The sequence below is a fragment of the Pongo pygmaeus genome, chromosome 1, assembly GCF_028885625.2.
Source record: "Pongo pygmaeus isolate AG05252 chromosome 1, NHGRI_mPonPyg2-v2.0_pri, whole genome shotgun sequence".
Lineage (NCBI taxonomy): Eukaryota > Metazoa > Chordata > Mammalia > Primates > Hominidae > Pongo > Pongo pygmaeus.
Genome location: NC_072373.2, coordinates 224592257 through 224613452, shown reverse-complemented (window position 1 = coordinate 224613452; position 21196 = coordinate 224592257). Strand labels below are relative to the sequence as shown.

Sequence of the window (21196 nt, the reverse complement as noted above, 5' to 3'; positions counted from 1 at the left end):
CGCGGCTCTCGAGGGGCGGGATGGGCGGAGAGACGTCTGCACCGCCCCCTTAACCCCTCTGTGCCCGGCGCCACCGCCCCCCGCAAGCGCGGGCTCGCCTGTCCCCCGCGCGGCGCCCGCCCCCGGCTCCGTAGGCTGAGTCACCGCTGTCCGCGGCCGGCTCCCTCCCTCCGCCCTTCTGCGTCTCCCCGCTGACGCCTGGGCCGGGGACAGCGAGTGACAAGTGCCAGCTCCGAGGGCGGCCTCGCCGCGCGCCGGGACCAGGGGCCTCCCGGGGTTGCCCACGACCCACCCGGCCCGGCTGCTGAACCCAACCCGGGAGAGGCGAGCTCGGCCCTGAAACCAAAGCCACCCCTCCTTTCACGCCAGACTTCCCAAGGGAGCCGGCCCAGGTCCCGGGGCGGCTGGGTACAATGGCTTTTTGTTTTGCTTTTGAGTTCCACTAGTTTCAAGGGTTGCTAGTTAACCCCATCACGGGACACATTCAAAGGATAGGCTTTTTACCATTCTGGACCAAAGCAAGAACGCGTATAAAGTTTTTCGGTGACGTTTTTTTCTTGGCGCATTTATAAGCGACCCGGGGCCAGATTCCAGGAGTCTGCCCCACTCCTGTGTTCCTGCAGGAGCTTCTGACTCAACCACACTTAAGTCGGCTTTAGGCGCAGTTGTAGTTTCCGAGCCTGCGGCGCAGCTGCGGGCTCCCGGGCCTCCCTGAAGCAGCTGCTCGGACTCCACGAGAGGGTAACTGGGTCAGATAGGAGTCCGCCTTGAAACTAGGAGATGACGCCACTAAGCACAGTCCCGCCGTCACCTGTACTGTGGTGGGGAATGGTGAAAGAAGGAATCGCCCTTATTTTAGTTCTGATAGCGACAGCACCACTTTGAATGTCACTTGTAGGGGAAAAAGAGCCCTCCCTTGGAAGCCATTTTTTCCTCAGTGGAAGGTAGGCTTTGCTCAATTTTAGAAAAGACCCCTATTTCACCACCAGGACTGCTGCTTTGCAGAGGACACTTGGGTTTGTGCTGTTTTCCAGCCCCCCTACACCGGTGGGCCTTTGAGAACGCATTCCTGAGGAAGGCGCCCGCCCACGTGGGTCCCAGAGCAGGCCAGGCGCATGGGAGCTGGCTATCATTCCCTGGTTCCAGCGAGGTCTAGGGCCGCGTAGCGTTTCCAGAAGACATTTTGTTTTTATTCCACTTCTGAAATGAGAACCGCAGGCTTTCTCTTCTACTTAAGAGTTTCACGTCATTTTGCCATAAGAATGCATCTGGTCTGAATTTCAGGGTGAGCATGGGCAGCACAGGCCCAAATCAGAAAACATTCAGGTACCCAGGCGGGCTGCCTGTTGCCCATAGAAGGACTGTTCACACAGCTATTCAAGGCAGCGGCAGCATTCCTGGGCCCAGGAGCAGGGCCAATAGCTTCCTTGCACAGGCTTTGTGACAAGAAAGGCTGAGTAGCCAGGAAGTGGAATGTTTGTAGGGAAAAGAACTCCCGTCCCCTGGGTCAGCTTACCCATCTTGCATAAGTCCAATGATTAAATCAATAATGTTTCCATAGTTGAGGATTGAGTACGGTTTTTCTGTATTCCCAATAACAGGGATTATTTTTAAACATCATATTTCAGTCTTACTATGCAGCCTTGAAGAATAATGATGTATTTATTGAAATGGAAAGATGTTCGAGCTATAAAGTGAAAAATCAGATTACTCATCGTATGACCCAAATTGATTTATATGTATTCATATGCCTAAAAAAATGTATTAAGTTAACATTTTCGGCCAGGCACCGTGGCTCACGCCTGTAATCCCAGCACTTTGGGAGGCCGAGGTGGGTGGATCACCTGAGGTAGCGAGTTTGAAACCAGCCTGGCCAATATGGCGAAACCCTGTCTCTACTAAAAACAAAACAAATTAGCTGGGTGCTGTGGCGCACACCTGTAATCCCAGCTACGCGGAGGCCGAGGCTGTGGCAAGAGGATTTCTTGAGGCCAGGAGTTTGAGACCAGCCTGGGCAACATAGTGAGACCCAATATTTTGAGTCTCAACAAAAAGTTTTCAAATTAGCCAGGCGTGGTGGCATGCACCTTTAGTCTCAGCTACTTGGGAGGCTGAAGTGGGAAGATCACATAAGCCCAGGTGACAGTGAGCTGTCATTGTTCCACTGCTCCCACTCTGCCTGCCCCACCCCTGAAAAAAAGAAAGAGCTAAATAGCATGTCTGGGTGAGTAGGTTATTCAAAATTCCTGACACAGCTGATAGGTCTAAATCGGTTCCTTTCTTTTCTCACCACATTCCTTTGTTGACTTAGCTATATATATACATGGTTTCACATGCCTGGTAGGCCCGGGTTATCAATGAAATACCTCTTTTCTCAAGATATGAATTCTTAATTTTATTTTGAACTTAAATTAACATTAACAGATAATGTACGTGTAGTACAGAAAGAGAATGCAGGCAAGCAAAAACAAAATGAACATAACCACCTAGGTGAAATGTTTTTTATTTGTTTTTTTGAGACGGAGTCTCACTCTGTAGTGCACTGGCATGATCTGAGCTCACTGCAACTTCTGCCTCCAGGTTCAAACACTTCAAGCTTGAACCCGGGAGGAGGGGGTTGCAGTGAGCTGAGATCGTGCCACTGCACTCCAGCCTGGGCGACAGAGTGAGACTCCATCTCAAAAAAAAAAAAAAAAAAAAAAAATTAAAATTACAAAAATGGTCGTTGCCTAAGTAATTTAAGATAATGTGATTTACCTGAACATTCTGAGACTAAAAATTAAAAAGTGATTTAATGTGTGATGTGATTTAACAAATAGTTATTATTTTAAAAAACAACTTAATTTTAGTATTTAAATTCTAATTTAAGGCAGACAGAGCAAGAGGTGACTAAAATTACGTTACCTTTTTTTTTCTTGAGACAGTCTCGCTGTGTCACCCAGGCTGGAGTGCAGTGGCGCGATCTCGGCTCACCGCAACCTCCGCCTCCTGGGTTAAAACAATTCTCCTGCCTCAGCCTTCCTGAGTGGCTGGGATTACAGGCATGCGCCACCACTCTTGGCTAATTTTGTATTTTTAGTAGAGATGGGGTTTCTTCATGTTGGTCAGGCTGGTCTCAAACTCCTGACCTCAGATGATCCACCCGCCTCGGCCTTCCAAAGTGCTGGGATTACAGGCATGAGCCACCTCGTCTGGCCATGTTACCTTTTTTTGAGGCAGGATCTCCCTCTGTTGCCCAGGCTGGAGTGCAGTGGCACAATCTCAGCTAACTGCAACCTCTGCCTCCCAGGCTCAGGTGATCCTCCGATCTCAGCTTCCCGAGGAGCTGGGACTACATGCGCGAGCCAACACGCTTGGTTAATTTTTTAAATTTTTTGTAGAGATGGGGTTTCGCTGTGTTACCCAGGTTGGTCTTAAATTCTTGGACTCAAGCAATACTCCAGCCTTGGTGCTGAGCCAAAGTGCTGAGATTACAGGCATAAGCCACCACGCCAGACCCTAAGGTCATTTTAAAAGTGGCTGTTTACAGCCTGGCCAACGTGGTGAAACTCCACCTCTACTAAAAATACAAAAATTAGCCAAGCGCGGTGGTGCACATCTATAATCCCAGCTACTCCAGAGGCTGAGGCAGGAGAATCGCTTGAACCCAGGAGGCGGAGGTTGCAGTGAGCCGAGATCGGCGGAGGTTGCAGTGAGCCGAGATCGTGTCACTCGAGCATGGAGGACAGAGCAAGACTCTGCCTCAAAAAAAAAAAAAAAAAAAAGAGCAGCTGTTATTCTTTTTCTTTAAGAATATTTAGGAACACACTCCTTAGCCTTGATTACGTCCACAGCTATTGTGCCTTTTCTTGTATCATACACCCTGATCTTTTCAGATTCCTGGTTTTCTAAGGTATGGTGTATAATGCACTTACCATATATAACTCCATTTTTTTTTTTTTTTGAGACGAAGTCTTCGTGTCGCCTAGGTTGGAGTGCAGTGGTGCAACCTCAGCTCACAGCAACCTCCGCCTCCTGAATTCGAGTGATTCTCCTGCCTCAGCCTCTCGAGTAGCTAGGATTACAGGCATGCACCACAACACCTGGCGAATTTTTCTATTTTTTGTAGAGATGGCATTTCACCATGTTGGCCAGGCTGGTCTTGAACTCCTGACCTCAGGTGATCTGCCTACCTCAGCCTCTTGCTGGGATTACAGGCATGAGCCATTGTGACCAACCTAAACATTTTTTTCTTTAAGGAATGTTGCACTATTCTCTATTTATTAAATGCATTTACATATGTAAATGAGATAGTATAAGTAAAAACATTTAAACAGTGTTTGACATATAGTATTAGTTATTATCTTTTTTTTTTTTTTCAAACATAGTCTTGCTCTATTCCCCAGGCTGGAGTGCAGTAGCATGATCTCGGCTCACTGCAACCTCCACCTCCCGTGTTCAAGCCATTCTCCTGCCTCAGCCTCCTGAGTAGCTGGGATTACAGGCACCTGTCACCATGCCTGGCTAATTTTTGTATTTTTTTTTGTAGAGATGTGGTTATGCCATGTTGGCCAGGCTAGTCTCCAACTCCTGACCTCAAATGATCCATCTCCCTTGGCCTCCCAGTGTTCTGTGATTACAGGCGTGAGCCACAGCACCCAGCCTTTAGCTATTACCTTTGTTTTTTCTTTTTTGGAGACAGTCTTGCTCTGTTGCCCAGGCTGGAGTGCAGTGGCACGATCTTGGCTCACCACAACCTCTGCCTCCCAGGTTCAAGCGATTCTTCTGCCTCAGCCTCCCAAGTAGCTGGGACTACAGATGTGCGCCACCATGCCCGGGTAATTTTTATATTTAGTAGAGACGATGTTTCACTGTGTTGGCAAGGCTGGTCTCTAACTCCTGACCTCGTGATCCGCCTGCCTCGGCCTCCCAAAGTGCTGGGGTTACAGGTGTAAGCCACCACGTCCAGCTTAGCTATTACCTTTGTATTCTACAAGTATGAACTCCAGAAACTCATTTGATTCTTCTATGTGTAGGTCAGATTCACTGTGTGAAACGCTGACAATATGTAGTCTATAAATTAATGATTTCAAATGATTCACACACATATTCATACAGTTTTCAAGTTACTAAAAGCTGAAAAGGAGATTTTGTAAGCTGAAAAGAAGAAAAGAAGAGTTTTTACTTTTTTCCCATCTCCTGGAAATGGAAGTGAGCAAGGCAGAAAACAGAGGGTAAAAAGAATTCCTAAGAATATACTAGGTTGGGCATGGTGGCTCATGCCCATAATCCCAGCACTCTGGGAGGCCGAGGTGGGGAGATCGTTTGAGACCAGAAGTTCAAGATCAGCCTGGGCCATGTGGCAAAATCCCTTCTCTACAAAAAATACAAAAATAACCAGCAGTTTGGGAGGCCGAGGAAGGCATATCACGAGGTCAGGAGATCAAGACCATCCTGGCTAACACAGTGAAACCCCGTCTCCACTAAAAAAATAAAAAATTAGCCGGGCGTGGTGGCGGGCACCTGTGGTCCCAGCTACTCGGGAGGCTGAGGCAGGAGAATGGCCTGAACCCAGAAGGCGGAGCTTGCAGTGAGCCGAGATCGTGCCACTGCACTCCAGCCTGGGCGACACAGTGAGACTCCGTCTCAAAAAAACAAAAAACAAAAATAAGCTGGGTGTGCTGGTGCATGCCTGTAGTCCTAGCTACTAGGAAGGCTGAGGCAGGGGGATCACCTGAGCCCAGGAGGCCTAGGGTGCAGTGACTGTAGTGAGCCGTGTTCGAACCACTGCACTCCGGGCTTAAAAAAAAAAAAAAAAAAAAAAAAGAGGCTGGGTGCAGTGACTCAGGCCTGTAATCCCAGCGCTTTGAGAGGCCGAGGCAGTTGGATCACCAGAGGTCAGGAGTTTGAGACTAGCCTGGACAACGTGGTGAAACTCTGTCTCTACTAAAAATACAAAAAATTAGGCTGGGTGCCATGGCTCGCACCTGTAATCCCAGCACTTTGGGATGCCGAGATGGGCAGATCAGAAGGTCAGAAGATGGAGACCATCCTGGCCAACATGGTGAAACCCTGTCTCTACTAAAATACAAAAAATTAGTTGGGTGTGGTGGCGTGTGCCTCTAGTCCCAGCTACTTGGGAGGCTGAGACAGCGGAATTGATTGAACGGGGGAGGCAGAGGTTGCAGTGAGCCGAGATCACGCTACTGCACTCCAGCCTGGCGACAGAGCAAGACTCCGTCTCAAAAAAAAAAAAAGTTTTAAAAAAAAAAATAATAATAATAAAAATAAAAGATAAAAAATAAATAAATAAAATAAAAATTTACCGGGCGCGGTGGCACGCGCCTGTAATCCCAGCTACTTGGGAGGCTGAGGCAGGAGAATCTCCAGAACCCGGGAAGCAGAGGTTTCAGTGAGCCTAGATCGCACCACTGCACTCAAGCCTGGGTGACAGAGTAAGACTCCCTCTCAAAAAAACAAAAACAAAAACTATTAAGTTGAACAAAAAGCTGAAACATTTGAAAAGCAAACCTTTGGTTATGCTCACACCTGCACTCAAGCACAGAGCTAAAATGGAAGACAGAAAGCTTTCCTGTATGTTCCCTCAAGTGGATGCAGTGTAGCTGCTGAGATTTAGGAAGGTGAAGCTATATTTGGTAACTCAATTAAAATAACCACATTCTCAAGTTACTTACTGGGAAACCATGGTATTCTTAGTATTTTTAACTTGTTGCAACCTGTGCTAACGTTGACTTTTTTCCTTCTCTCCTAAGTAACTATAATCATCTGAGAATTAGTATTCAGCAGTTGGTATAATTAGTTTGTTTTTTGTTTTTAGCAGAAAACAAAGAATCGTAGACTCCAAGATCTGGCTACTATGGTGAATGTTCTTGAACTAATCAAGGAATTTCAGATTCGCCCCCTGCAGCCCAGAAGTAGTACAATACACCTATGAAAAAAACGAGAGATACTGAACAAACCTAATCCTGTCACACAGAGAAAATCAACTGTTTTTTTTTGAGACGGAGTCTCACTCTGTCGCCAGGCTGGAGTGCAGCGGCAGGATCTCTGCTCACTGCAACCTCTGCCTTCCGGGTTCACGCCATTCTCCTGCCTCAGCCTCCCGAGTAGCTGGGACTACAGACGCGTGCCACCACACCCAGATAATTTTTGTATTTTTAGTAGAGACAGGGTTTCACCATGTTGGACAGGATGGTCTTGATCTCTTGACCTCGTGATTCACCCGCCTTGGCCTCCCAAAGTGCTGGGATTACAGGCGTGAGAAAATCAACTTTATTACTCCGCAGCTACATATTATGAGATTGTTTGGGTCAACTACAAGTGGTATAGTCCTTTTTCTGAATTTAGGGAAAGGATGGTAAACATTAATGTCTAAATGTCCTCCAAAGGGCTGTATTTCTAAGGCAAATAGAAGGAAAGACAAAAGAGGTCCTTTTTCGTGAAGTTTTCTCTTTCACTGGAGTAGCAGGAAGATATAGGTCATATCTATGTACTAAAAATTACTGTTTACTAAAAACATATTCAATAAATATCTGGGTGCGGTGGCTTATGCCTGTAATCCCAGCACTTTGGGAGGCTGAGACAGGCAGATCACATGAGGCCAGCCTGGCCAACATGGTGAAACCCCATCACTACTAAAAATACAAAAAATTAGCCGGGTGTTGTGGCGCATGCCTGTAATCCCAGCTACTCAGGAGGCTGAGGCAGGAAAATCGCTTAAACCTGGGAGATGGAGGTTATGGTGAACCGGGATCACACCACTGCACTCCAGCGGGGGCAACAAGAGTGAAACTGTCTCAAAAAAGAAAAAAAAGAAAGAAGAATGAACTCTCAAATTGGAAATGAAGGACCTACTCAGAATAATGGACTTGTTGACAAAACTGAGCTTAGAATTCACGGGCTACTTGGTTACATGGTTACTTGGTTACATGAAGGAAGAAAAATCCCAAACATGGATTGAGTCAAGGGACAGATTTTCAGACCCAAGTGATAACTTCTGCTCAGAATGGGTATTCACTCCAGGCAGGCAAGATAGCTCAGGACTGTAAACTACAATTTGGGAGGCCTAGGTGGGAGGATCCCTTGAGCCCAGGAATTCCAGAACAGCCTGGGCAACATAGGGAGACCCTGTCTTAAAAAAAAAAAAAAAAAAAAATAGGCCTGGCATGGAGGCTCATACCTGTAATCCCAGCACTTTGGGGGAGGCTGAGGCGGGCGGCCATTCTTTCTTTTTTTGAGATGGAGTTTCGCTCTTGTTGCCCAGGCTGGAGTGCAATGGCGTGATCTTGGCTCACTGCAATGTCTGCCTCCCTGACCCATGTCGGTCAGGCTGGTCTCGAACTCCCGACCTCAGGTGATCTGCCTGCCTCGGCCTCCCAAAGTGCTAGGATTACAGGTGTGAGCCACCGTGCCTGGCCCGATTTCTTAATGTGTGTGTATGTGGGGAAAGATTTAATGTTTATTATGTGAAACATTTACCACAGCGGGTAATAATGAGGTGTAAAAAAAGAAAAATTCCCTCTTCTTTCACTTGGGTTTCACCTCTAATAATTATTCTTGGCCAGGCGCGGTGGCTCACGCCTGTAATCCCTGCACTTTGGGAGGCCTAGGTGTGTGGATCAGGAGGTCAAGAGATCAAGACCATCTGGCCAACATGGTGAAACCCTGTCTGTACTAAAAATACAAAAACTAGCTGGGCGTGGTGGTGGGCGCTGGTAGTCCAGGCTACTCCGGAGGCTGAGGCAGGAGAATTGCTTGAACCCGGGAGGCAGAGGTTGCAGTGAGCCGAGATCGCGCCGCTGTACTCCAGCCTGGCGACAAAGGGAGATTCCGTCTCCAAAAAAAAATTATTCTTTTTGGTATTTACATTTTTAAACTACCAACGGGATCAACACCTTAGCAGTGTTTCTTATTCTGGCAAAACGAGTTGCTCCTTGTGAATATGGCCTTGGGCAATACAGGCTAACCTCGGGGCATCTGCTTTGGTCACAGTAACCAGGTAACATTCCAAATCTGGCTAAATCATCTGAATGTGCAATTGTATAAGAAGTTGTTAATCAAGTCTCGATGGACCAAGTCCAATGTCTCTGTTTTAATCATAGTAATTTTATGTTTTATCTTGTAAAGTACCTCAATTTATCACCTCTGGGAAGCCCTCCAATGGACTACGATATTGCAGAAATAATAAAACAACAACAGCAACAACAACAGTAAGCTACCATTTATTTAGCCAGGCACTACGCTAAAAACTTAACAGCTTAGGAAACTGAGGCTCAGAGAAGTATTTCTTTTTTTTTTTTTTGAGACGGAGTCTTGCTCTGTCGCCCAGGCTGGAGTGCAGTGGCACGATCTCAGCTCACTGCAAGCTCCGCCTCCCGGGTTAAAGCAATTCTCCTGCCTCAGCCTCCCGAGTAGCTGGGATTACAGGCGCCCGCCACCATGCCCAGCTAATTTTTGTATTTTTAGTAAAGACGGGGTTTCACCATGTTGGTCAGGCTGGTCTCGAACTCCTGACCTCGTGATCCACCCGCCTCGGCCTCCCAAAGTGCTGGGAATACAGGCGAGAGCCACCACGCCCGGCCGCTCAGAGAAGTATTTCTAAGATTAACACCATCTCCTAACTATTAAATATCTTCATCGGAATGATCATAACCCTTGAAATAGCTGGCTAGCTGATGGAGCATTCGGCGCCTGTCAAATATCTTACTAGTATCTACAAGAGTTCGTTTTCTAATTTGAATTTTAAATTTTGTGTCACTCCCCTTTAACTTCTTCGAAGCTACCAAACAGGTTACTGAATCACCTGCGTTTTGTACTTACCTTTTCCCCCCACTTTCGAATGGTTATTAAAAATGTTCCCGTCAGACCGCCTTTTGGTCACCGCATAGGGGCAGTCCCCTCCATGTCCGGCCAGCCTACCACACGTACAGCTGTCGGATACTCTGCGGTCCAGCGTTTACACACTGCCCATCCCAGTTAAACACCACTAAACAAGTACCAGTCGATGCCAGTACCAAACACCGCGTCTCCGCCTCGCCCTGCGGGCCGGAGGATATTCAGGAGAGTGGGAAAACGGCCGGTCCCAAGATTAAGCTTAGGCGGCAACAGAAAGCGAACTGAACGCACACCTCTTTAGAACACTGACAACGCTGGCCCGGTGTTTTTAATGCACGAACCCGGCCACCTCGAGTGAATCCCGCAGATGCCTAGAGAAGAGCCGGATCCAGTCCCGGCCCCGCGGGCCCGGAGCAGGGAGCCGCACGAAGCCCGCAGCCGCGAAAACAACTTCGCTGAGCCCGGCCTGGAGCGGGGGCCCCGGCGGCGACTCCGCCCTCAGCGGGGAGCGGGGAGCGATGCCCGGGGCGGCCGCGACGTCAGCGTCCCCGCCCCTGCCGCCCCTACTCCCGGCCAGGCCTCGGGGACCCCCGCCCCACAAAGGGGCGCGAACCCCAAGCAGGAGACGAAGAAGGGTAGGTGCCAGCCGCCGCCGCCCTTCGCAACCCGGGCCGTCAGCCCCGCCCCCACCGCCGCAGCGACCCCCGCCCCCGCGCCCGCCGAGACCGAGGCGCTACCGCTCACACTGCCCCTCCCCCCGCGGCCGAGCCGGCGCGGGCCCCCGCACCTCCCCCGCTCGCGCGGACTCGAGTCCAGAAGACCCGCCTCCACACACCGGGCCGCCGCCGCGGAGCCTCATGGGGGTTGGAGTCCCCAAGGCTTTCTTTGTGCGCAGTATTGGCGGGGCCTCGGACTACCACTCCCACAAGGCACCGCGCCCGCCCCCCCCGCGCCACGCCCCCCTCGCCGCTGGCTTCCAGTCGTCACCCAGACTACATTTCCCGACAGGCCTCACGGCTCTCTCTCCCGCCCTCCCTCCCGAGACACGAGCCGAGCTGGGCGTCAGGTCGGGGAGCCGGTCGGGTTCCCGCTCGCCGCCGCCGCCGCCGCCCCCCGCAGCCACTCTCCCGCCTCTACCACCGCGGGAGCTGCATCGTCTACTCCGCTCGGCGGTGGAACCGCCAGTCCGGGGTCACAGAGCTTGAGAAGCGACGCGCTGAGCCCCCCATCACCTCCAGCCCGGGCGACCCCTCCCGGGTCCGCCCTCGCCCTGCGCAGCCGCCCGAGCCCCCAGCCCCGGGCGGCCCCGCTCCCGCATCCCAGCTCCTGCACTCTCGCAGCCGCCGCCCCCCGCACGAAACATGGACTCTGACTCTTGCGCCGCCGCCTTCCACCCGGAGGTGAGTGAAGCTGTGCGTCCGAATCGCCCCCGACCACCCCCTCCGCGATCCTGCCCTCCTCAGGCAGCCGGACCCCGGGTCGCCCGGAGCGCCGCCCTCCCTTCCCCCGCTTTCCCCTCGTCGGCCCCCCCGGGAGCCCAACCCCCGCCCCCTGCTCGGGCCCGCGCTCGGTCCTCCCCGCCGGGCCTCGCCTCCGCGTCCTCCCCGCGCCCTTTCCCCAGGGCCGTTGCGCCTATTTCTCTCCCCCGGGCCGCCCCTCTCCGGCCTCGCGTCGCCCTGGGACCTGTCGGCGCCCCCAGCCCCTCCCCGCCGGCCTGCTTACTCTTTCCCCGCCCCCGGGGACGCGGTCCGAGCCGCCGCCCGCCCCTGGCTCCGGTTGCTCTCGAGGAGTTTTAGGCCCCCCTCGGACCGGGGTCGGCTCCCGAGGCCCCCGGCCCCCCGGGCCCGGTGGCCCGCGCCCCGCCCCCTGACTCCGCGCGCGGCCCAGTCGCCCCCGCTCCCTACGGCTCTCGGGGGCTGCGTCCTCCGGGGGCCCCACCCGCTCTGGGGACCCGAGTCCTGCCCCCACCCACCGCCCCCCGGCGCGCTGGCCTCCCTCTTCGGGCCCCCGCCCCCCGCCCGCGGGGCTTTGCTGGCTCCGCCCTGGCTCACTCCCCCTCCTTCCGGGGATCGGCCCTCGGGGCTCCCGGCCTTCCCCCGGCGCGGTCCCCTCCCCCCAGCCGAGGCTCGTTGGGGTCGGGTGTGTGGGTCCGGCGACCGCGGGCGGGTGGGGGAGGGGAGGCGGCGCCGGAGCCCGCCGGTCTCGCTGCCGCCCCCGGGGGTTCGCAGGGCCTCCCCAGGCCTGGCACTCCGGAATCCTGCCTGGCGCCCCCCCCCCCACATACCCGCGGGATGGGCCCCGCACCTTCCGGGGCCGAGTGTCGCGCGGGGCGGCTGCCGCGGGAAGGCGGGTGGGGGCCGCTCCGCCATCTGCTTTCCGAGGAGGCGGCCGGGGGGGGCGGGCGGCGTGGGCCGTGTGGGGGCGGCGTGGAGCTCCCCCAGTCCCCGCGCCGTTGCCTCCCGCGCGCCCCCGGCCCGAGGCTGTCGCTGCCCTCCACTTGGCATTCGGGTTTTTGACCCACTTCTGCTGGTTCCCCGCCGAAAGAAAAGTTCTTCGCGGGAGTTGGAGGCCCAGGTGGCGGCCCGCGGTTCCCGTGGCTGGGCAGGCTCGCCAGTGCGGGGAACGCGGTCAACGCGGGCCTTCGCCTCCGCTCCGTGGGCGGCCCTGGGGTCCAAGGAGGGGGAGAGGAGGAGGTTTGCTTGAACCAGGTTGAGAAAATAATTTTCTAAGGGGACTGACTTTCTGAAAGAAAACCCGCGGGCCGCACGCCTGCTCCTCGCGGCGGGAGGGGCGGCCCGAGACCCCTGCCTCCCATTTCCCCACCGGCTTTCCCCTAGCAGAGCGGCGGCCGGGTAACAGCACCTCGGGAAGGATGGGGGTGGGTCGGACTAGGCACTGGAAGGAACCTCAGGGAACGTGCCGAGCGAATAAACAGCTATACGGCACATTTGTTTTGCTTAGGAGCAAATAAGAGCTCCATTTCTCCGTGCTCCTCTCTCAGGAGAAAATCTCTTCTTGTGATGGGTGTTTGTAGATTGAATGGGGCTGGGACCCGCGAGCAAAAACCTCCACTGTTACGTTTAAATGTAGGACTAAGCTTCGCAGTAAGGTTCCTGGTTTATTGTGAGTTGAGACAGTTGGGTGCCTGGCATCCCGAGTGCTGGGAGAGTGGAGGGGACCCTTTGAGCACGAGAGAAGGGTCCTCAGGTAGCGCTAGCTTGGCAGGGTCAGCCAGGAATGAGCTCCAGGGTCCAGGTCTCCGAGAGCTCTGGAGAATGAGTGGTTGATTTTTTTTTTTTTTTTGGAGACGGAATCTTGCTCTGTCTCCCGGGCTGGAGTGCAGTGGCGCGATCTTGGCTCACTACAACCTCCGCCTCCGGGTTCACGCGATTCTCCTGCCTCAGCCTCCTGAGTTGTTGAGACTACAGGTGCACGCCACCACGCCCGGCTAATTTTTGTATTTTTAGCAGAGACGGGGTTTCACCATGTTGGTCAGGCTGGTCTCGAACTCCTGACCTCGTGATCCGCCCGCCTCGGCCTCCCAAAGTGCTGGGATTACAGACGTGAGCCACTGCGTCCGGCGAGTGGTTGATTTTTGAAATCACTTAACATACGTCAGTTACAGCTGCTGCAGCAGTTCATACTCAGAATGGAAAATCTGTAGCAGAAAAGTAGTTATTAGAGCTTTTCCTGATAGGCCTGTGGAGACTAATAGATAAAGTCAGAAAATGCCACATGAGCACTAAGAAATAGACTTTTGTACAAGTTTTTATCTCCCAGCTGATTTCCCAGCATTCTTTGCATAAAGTCTTAATACTCCTCTTTCTGCTTTCTGAAAATGGTGTTATTTCTTGACCTGAACTTACCTTAATCTTGTTTGTGGACCGTGTAAATCTAACGGTATTTTTTGAGTGGTTGACTACAAAAGTTCCAGCTTGCTTCCTTTTGTTTCTGTGATTCCGCCTAGAAGCCTCTCCTTCAAACACATTCCCTCTTCTCTCCCCTTAATAGGAATACTCCCCCAGTTGCAAGAGGCGCAGGACCGTGGAAGACTTCAACAAATTCTGCACCTTTGTCTTGGCCTATGCTGGCTACATCCCTTATCCGAAGGAGGTAATCATTTGAGTTTCTGAGACCTTTCTTGATGAGTAGTCAAACCCAGTGCCTCCACCGCAAGTTTGTGGGCTTCTGACTGGTCACAGGGTCAGTAGATTTGGAAGGGGCTGCTTGTGGTGACCCCAGTCACTAGTCTGGCAGAAATCTGTTTCTTGAGAGTTTGAATTAGCTGGGGAAATGGTTCTAAAACTCTGGTAAAAACTCTGGTAGAATATGCAGGCTTGTCTAGAAAATGGTTTAGTAAACTTTCTTTTTTGTTTTTGGAATGGAAACTTGCTCTGTCGCCCAGGCTGGAGTGCAGTGGCGTAAAACTCCACCCCCCGGGTTCAAGGGATTCTCCTGCCTCAGCCTCCTCAGTATCTGGGATGACAGGTGTGCGCCACCACGCCCAGCTAATTGTTTTTTGTGTCTTTAGTAGAGACAGGGTTTCACCTTGTTGGCCAGACTGGTCTCGAACTCCTGACCTCAGGTGATTCACCTGCCTCGGCCTCCCAGAGTGCTGGGATTACAGGCGTGAGCTACCGCCCAGCCGGTTTAGTAAACTTTCAGTTTATTTACAAATGAAATATGTGATATTTGCTTGCTTTTTTTGTTTGTTTGTTTGAAATGGAGTCTGGCTCTGTCACCCAGGCTGGAGTGCCATGATGCAATTGTGGCTCACTGCAACCTCCGCCCCCTGGGTTCAAGCGATTCTCCTGTCTCAGCCTCACGAGTAGCTGGGAGCGCCACCACGCCCAGCTAGTTTTTTGTATTTTTACTAGAGACGGGGTTTCACTGTGTTGTCAAGGCTGGTCTCGAACTCCTGACCTCATGATCCGCCTGCCTCGGCCTCCCAAAAGTGCTGGGATTACAAGCGTTGAGCCACTGCACCTGGCTGTCTGCTTGCTCTTAATAAGGGTCTGTAGTTATTGATTGTTGACCATGGCTGGACACTATTCTTGGCCTATGTAATGCTATGAGGTAGGTGCTATTTTTTATTTCTAGTTTATAAGCTGAGGAAACTAAGGCATAGAGAGGGAAAACTTTGTCTTAGGTCACCCACTAATTAGTGGTGGAGCTTGGGGTTCAACCAGATGGCTGGACTCAGTGCACACGCTGCCTCTCTCTCAGCTCCCTGGCTGCCTGAAATGCGTATTGTCTTCAGGGACTCGTGGCTACAACTTGATGTAGATGAAGGAGGTTTTGTTTTTTACTTGCTGAGAAAAGGCCAGGACTGGAGGAGAGCTGCTGTGGTGCTCAAACTTCAGGCCTCTTTCGTATTCTATTAAGTTCAAAATTGAACAATCCAGCCTTTTTTTTTTTTTTTTGAGACAGGTCTTGCTCTGTTGCCCAGGCTGGAGTGCAGTGGCACGATCTTGGTTCACTGCAGCCTCTTTCTCCTGTGCTGAAGTGATCCTCCCACCTCAGCCTTCCAAGTAGCTGGGACTACAGGCCCACCACCACGCCCACCTAATTTTTGTATTTTTAGTAGATACAGGGTTTCGCTATGTTGCCCAGGTTGGTGTCAAACTCCTGGCCTCAAGTGACCCACCTGCCTTGGCTTCCTAAAGTGCTAGGATTACAGGCGTGAGCCACTGCGTTTGGCCGTAATTTTATTTTTTGTAGAGACAAGGTCTCGCTGTGTTGCCGAGGCTGGTCTTGAGGTAGTGATCCTCCTGCCTTGGTCTCCCAGAGTGCTGGGTTTACAGGCACGAACCACTGTGCCCAGCTGCATTCAGTATATTTCTAGCAGGCAAACTGCCAGCATTGGTTTATTTCCATCTGCTACATAGGTGGCTAATGCCTGCTTTGTTTTCTTCCTTTTTTTCTTTTTTTGAGACGGAGTCTTGCTCTGTGGCTCAGGCTGGAGTGCGGTGGTGCGATCTCAGCTCACTGCAACTTCTGCCTCCTGGGTTCAGGCAATTCTGCCTGCTTCAGCCTCTCAAGTAGCTGGGATTACAGGCGTCAGCCATCATGCCCAGCTAATTTTTTTTGTATTTTTGGTAGAGAGGGGGTTTCACCATGTTGGCCAGGCTGGTGTCGAACTCCTGACCTCAGGTGATCCACCCACCTCAGCCTCCCAAAGTGCTGGGATTACAGGTGTGAGCCACCACACCCAGCCTAATGCCTGTTTTCTAACAAGACAAGGAGAACATTGCCACTGTTTGCAAATGATATGCTTGTGATCTGAAGGAACCATAGAGTTTACTTCACTGCTTTGGGGCAGTAATTACCTACTTGGATTCTGCAATATTTTGGAATGTCTCGTTTTTTAAGAGTGTCAGGAAATTCTCAAAACTAATTTAAATTCACTTAAAACAGTATATCTCTTGGGAGGGCAAATGGAAGGAGAGGTTTTACAATCAGGGAATGATGAGCAGATAGGAGTGGGTGTCCACAGCACTCTTCCCACAGACACCTGTTGCACACTGATTAATTTTCTGTCTCTAAGATGGGGCTGAGGGTTCAGCAGGGAGTTTCTCTCCTTATGGCATCACATTAAAGTCATGGCACTCATGGCACTGGGTTTTTTTTGTTTTTTTTTTTGACACAGAATCTCACTCCTGTTACCCAGGCTGGAGTGCAGTGCCTCACTGCAACATTCGCCTCCCGGGTTCAAGCGATTCTCCTGCCTCAGCCTCCCAAGTAGCTGGGACTACAGGCGCCACCACCGCGCCCAGCTAATTTTTGTATTTTTAGTAGAGACGGGGTTTCACCATGTTGGCCAGGTTGGTCTTGAACTCCTGGTCTCAGGTGATCCGCCTGCCTCGGCCTCCCAGAGTGCTAGGATTACAGGCGTGAGCCACCACGCCCAGCCAGAACTCGTGCTACTGTTGCTTCAAGTGTGATGCTGATGGGCAGAGAAGCTCAAAGTTGTGCAGGTGTCTCTGGAGGTCTGACATGGTTGGGTGGCTGGGGATGCTCTGCTCTGGGCTGGATCTTGTCACCAGTAACTGGAATCCACCACCTTTGTCTTTTTAGGAACTCCCTTTAAGGAGCAGCCCCAGCCCTGCCAACAGCACTGCTGGTACCATTGATAGTGACGGTTGGGACGCGGGTTTCTCAGACATCGCGTCCTCAGTGCCCTTGCCAGTCTCTGACCGCTGCTTTAGCCACCTGCAGCCCGCTCTCTTGCAGCGAGCCAAGCCCAGTAACTTCCTGCTGGACAGAAAGAAAACGGACAAGCTGAAGAAGAAGAAGAAGAGGAAGCGCAGGGACAGCGATGCGCCTGGGAAGGAGGAGTACAGGGGGGGCTTGCTGAAGCTGGAAGCCGCTGACCCCTACGTGGAGACCCCCACGAGTCCCACCTTGCAGGATATCCCCCAGGCTCCCAGCGACCCCTGCTCGGGCTGGGACTCCGATACTCCCTCGAGTGGATCTTGTGCCACTGTGTCACCTGATCAGGTCAAAGAAATAAAAACTGAAGGCAAACGGACTATCGTCCGGCAGGGAAAGCAGGTGGTGTTCCGAGACGAGGACAGCACTGGCAATGATGAGGACATCATGGTGGACTCAGGTGAGTGGTCCCTGAAGGATGATGACCCTTGTTGGCTTGTGGTTAGAAGAGAGGTTATTTTATTAAGTGGTCATCTCTCTGGGGCAGAGGGTCTGGTTCCTTCCGTAGAGTGTGACAGCCCCACTGTCCAAGGAGAAGAGCTGCAGGAATGTGGATATCGAGATGTTTAGGAAGGGGTTGATTGCTGCTAGAGACAGCTGAGATTCTAAGACCTCAGAACATAAAAAGGGTATAGTTCTAAGTAAGCATCCAGGTAAGCATCCAGGCCGGGCACGGTGGCTCTACCAGTAATCCCAGCACTTTGGGAGGCCAAGGCGGGTGGATTGCTTGAGCTCAGGAGTTGGAGACCAGCCTGGGCAGCATGGCAAAGCCCTGTCACTGCAAAAATACAAAAAAAGGCTGGGCACGGTGGCTCATGCCTGTAATCCCAGCACTTTGGGAGGCCAAGGTGGGCAGATCACGAGGTCAGGAGTTTGAGACCAGCCTGACCAACATGGTGAAACCCCGACTCTACTAAAAATACAAAAAAAAAGAAAAAATTAGCTGGGCGTGGTGGTGCGCGCCTGCAATCCCAGCTGCTCAGGAGGCTGAGGTAGGAGAATTACTTGAACCCAGGAGGTGGAGGTTGCAGTGAGCCAAGATCGCGCCATTGCACTGCAGCCTGGGCGACAACAAAACTCTGTCTCAAGAAAAAAAAAACAAAAACAAAAACAATAGCCGAGTGGTGGTGGTGTGTGCCTGTAGTCCCAGCTGCGTGGGAGGCTGAGGTGGGAGGATGGCTTGACTGCAGGAGTTTGAGGCTGCAATGAGGTATGATTGCATCACTGCACTCCAGCCGGGGTGACAGAGTGAGACCCTGTCTTAGGAAAAAAAAAAAAAAGTAAGCATCTCCTGGGTAATACCTGGTTCCTACACATTTTGGAGCCCCTTGTGCCTTTTCAGAGAGAAGTGTCAGCTTAGAGTGGCAGTTGCAAGTGTTCTCGTCAGTAGAGTTAATGGGTTTCATGGAAGCCCAGCTGATGGCGGGAACGAGGGGAATTTCTCTTCCCTCCTTAAGAGTATCTTTCCTTCCAGATGACGATTCCTGGGACCTCGTGACCTGCTTCTGCATGAAGCCATTTGCCGGCCGCCCCATGATCGAGTGTAATGAGTGCCACACCTGGATTCACCTGTCCTGTGCGAAAATCCGGAAATCCAATGTTCCAGAAGTGTTTGTCTGCCAAAAGTGCCGGGACTCCAAGTTTGACATCCGCCGTTCCAACCGCTCGCGGACGGGCTCCCGGAAGCTGTTCCTGGACTGACTGCTGGCTGGCAAGGAGGCTGTGAGCGTGGAATCGGAAGCGACGGTGGGCTTTTTTGCCCTTCTCTTAGTTGAGCACAGAACCCTCAGCTCTGGTGCGGGCAGATCCCTGCCATTTAGGTGCCTAAGCAAAAGGATAGGCTGTCCAAGGTAGAAACTATACATAGCTGGTGACCGAATGCGACCTTTGCCGGCCAGCGCTGCTGCCAGAGCTGCGTTCCCTGCAGTGGAGGTGGACTGGACACCCACGTGCAGCGGGTTTGGCTCATTTGAAAATGAGGGTCCATGGTAGCTGTGCGTTTTGCTATCATTGCTAAGAGATTCCCGCTGATTGAGCTCAGTGCCAGCTGTTACTCTGCTTCCACTGTGTTGGGGAGAGGTGTTCAGTTTCCCCGGCCTGTTAATGAACAGCCATACGTGTAAGCTTTTTCTTGAGTGTTAAGTCTTTTACCAAAAGTGTCTGTACAGCAGCCATCCAAGTTGCCCCTACTTAGTGGCTTGCCCTCTGCCTGCCTCAGCTGCTGCCTAGCCAGCTTGGGGAGACACTGGCGGGAGGCCTCGGGCTCCCCTGGAAGGGCACTGGGGTGGTGGGTCAGCTGGTGGTTCTTAGGTTTCCTTCTGTTTGTTAAAAGGGACAATGTGGCCACTTCTCTGTGGAAAGGGGGTTGGTTGGGGGGTTGAGGTGGCCCGTGTTCATAACTCAGTTTCCTGTTTTGCACGATGTAAAAACCCTGTCTTTTTGCACGATACAGCCAAAAGTATTGGCTGATTTCTTGCTGAGCGCCCTCTTAGTTGGTGTGTGAGGTCTTGGTGGGGCCCAGGCCAGCTGTTTGCGAGTGTGGGAACTCGTAGGTTCTGTCCTTGTCTCTTCCTTTCACCTCATTCTGGTAGCAGCATAAAGGTTAGGCAATCACTGGGACCCGCATGGTGTTCCTCTAAAGAATAGGGTAAAGGAGAGCTGGGAGGGAGCCCTCTCCGTTGGGTGACTCTTGTGTGCCCTTTAGACAGGCTGGCCTGCCAGTTCCACAGGGCAAGGTTAGGACTTGAGTCCTTCTTTTTCTGTTTTGAGTTGGTGAGTGAGTGATAGGGTAACATGGGCCTTCAGGATGACCCCTTGGAACTCTGCCGAGTTCCTTAAATCTCAGCTGGGATCCTGGACCTGGGAGGCCCCTGTGAGGGCCAGCTCTGGAGAAACCTGGGAGTTGATGCCGGAGGCTGTGGAAGAACTCTGCTCGAGGGCAGGGTGCCCCGGAACACTGGTAGTTCTGGGGCTGGGAGGGAGAGGGGCTCCGGCTTTCTCTGAAATGAACACTGCTCTTCGGCAATTCAAGTACTTGTTCTCAAAACGTTTTCTAATTGACTGGTAGGTTTTCATAAGCATTATTTCTTTAAGGCATGGAAAGGGAAAAATGCTCAAGTGAGTCATGTTTGTTTTCAGCGGGATGGGCCCGCGTTCTCCCTGCTGGGGGCTTCCCCTTCATGTGGCACCTTTGTGCCAGGCCACCAGGCAGACTCTTCCCACCTTCTCCCACTGAAGCACCAAGGGGCTTGAACCGTAATTTGGCTAATCAGAGGCTTTTTTTGTCCTAGTATCTTTCACACTTGTCCAACCGTCTTATTTTTTAAAAGTTCTGTTGCTTGTATTAACACGAAACTAGAGAGAAATAGTTTCTGAAGCCAGTTTATTGTGAAGATCCCCAAGGGGGAGGTTCGGTAGAGAAAAATAGTAAGCTGGTTTAGAAACTGACGAGGGCAAACAGCCAGGATGCATTGGAGAGGAATTTGCCAAAGATCTGCCCTGAGATAATGCCTGTCCAGTGTCTTCACCATATGAATAACCAAAGCTCCAAGGTGTTTTTCTTTTTAAAAAAAAATTCCACAAGCTTTTAAAGGTGCATTTAAGAATCCATGTGACTTTAGAGTGGAACTGCCAGCCCTGGCAACTGTCATGTGTGCTAGAAGGTTCGATGCCTCTGGAATGCATGTGATACTCATCTCCATTTTGTTTCCTTGATTGCATTTTTGTTCTTTTAGCAGATCTGTCCCTGTGAGTGGTGTCTAAGAAGTCGGACACCTTGGTTTTTGTGTTAGATTGAGCTGGGCAGCTGCAATCAGCTTCTTTATATGCAAATTAGGCACGACCCATCTGGGGTTCCTGGTTGGTGGCTAATGAAGTGAGGGGAGGGAGGGATGTCACCCCAAAAGTAGGCCCTCCCATCGGCTTTGGCCAGGCCAGACACTTCACATCGTTTACATGGTTCTGTGTAATTTTAAAGTTTATGTGTATAAAGCGAAGCTGTTTCTGTGAAACTGTATATTTTGTAAATAAATATATTGCTACTTTGAGGTTCATGATTCAAGGTTCAGGTGATTGCGTTCTGTGCTGAAGGACAATTGTGTTTCTTTTCTCCTTGCTACCTCCCCAAAGCATGATTACATCAAGTCTCTGG

General features: G+C 51.8%; 1 protein-coding gene across 2 annotated transcripts; it reads left to right on the top strand.

Moving 5' to 3' along the window:
- Positions 1-10367: 10367 nt before the first annotated feature.
- PHF13 (PHD finger protein 13) lies at positions 10368-21101 on the top strand. 2 transcript variants are annotated; one of them, XM_054441305.2, is made up of 5 exons: positions 10368-10469; positions 10843-11234; positions 13846-13947; positions 16912-17446; positions 18521-21101. In XM_054441305.2, the coding sequence occupies exons 2-5, from the start codon at positions 11196-11198 to the stop codon at positions 18745-18747; spliced, it is 903 nt and encodes a 300-aa protein (XP_054297280.1). In that variant the 5' UTR covers positions 10368-10469; positions 10843-11195; the 3' UTR covers positions 18748-21101. The 2 variants fall into 2 exon arrangements, with proteins under 2 accessions (XP_054297280.1, XP_054297285.1); XM_054441310.1 differs by lacking the exon at positions 10368-10469 and having other exon boundaries at positions 10784-11234.
- Positions 21102-21196: the final 95 nt, after the last annotated feature.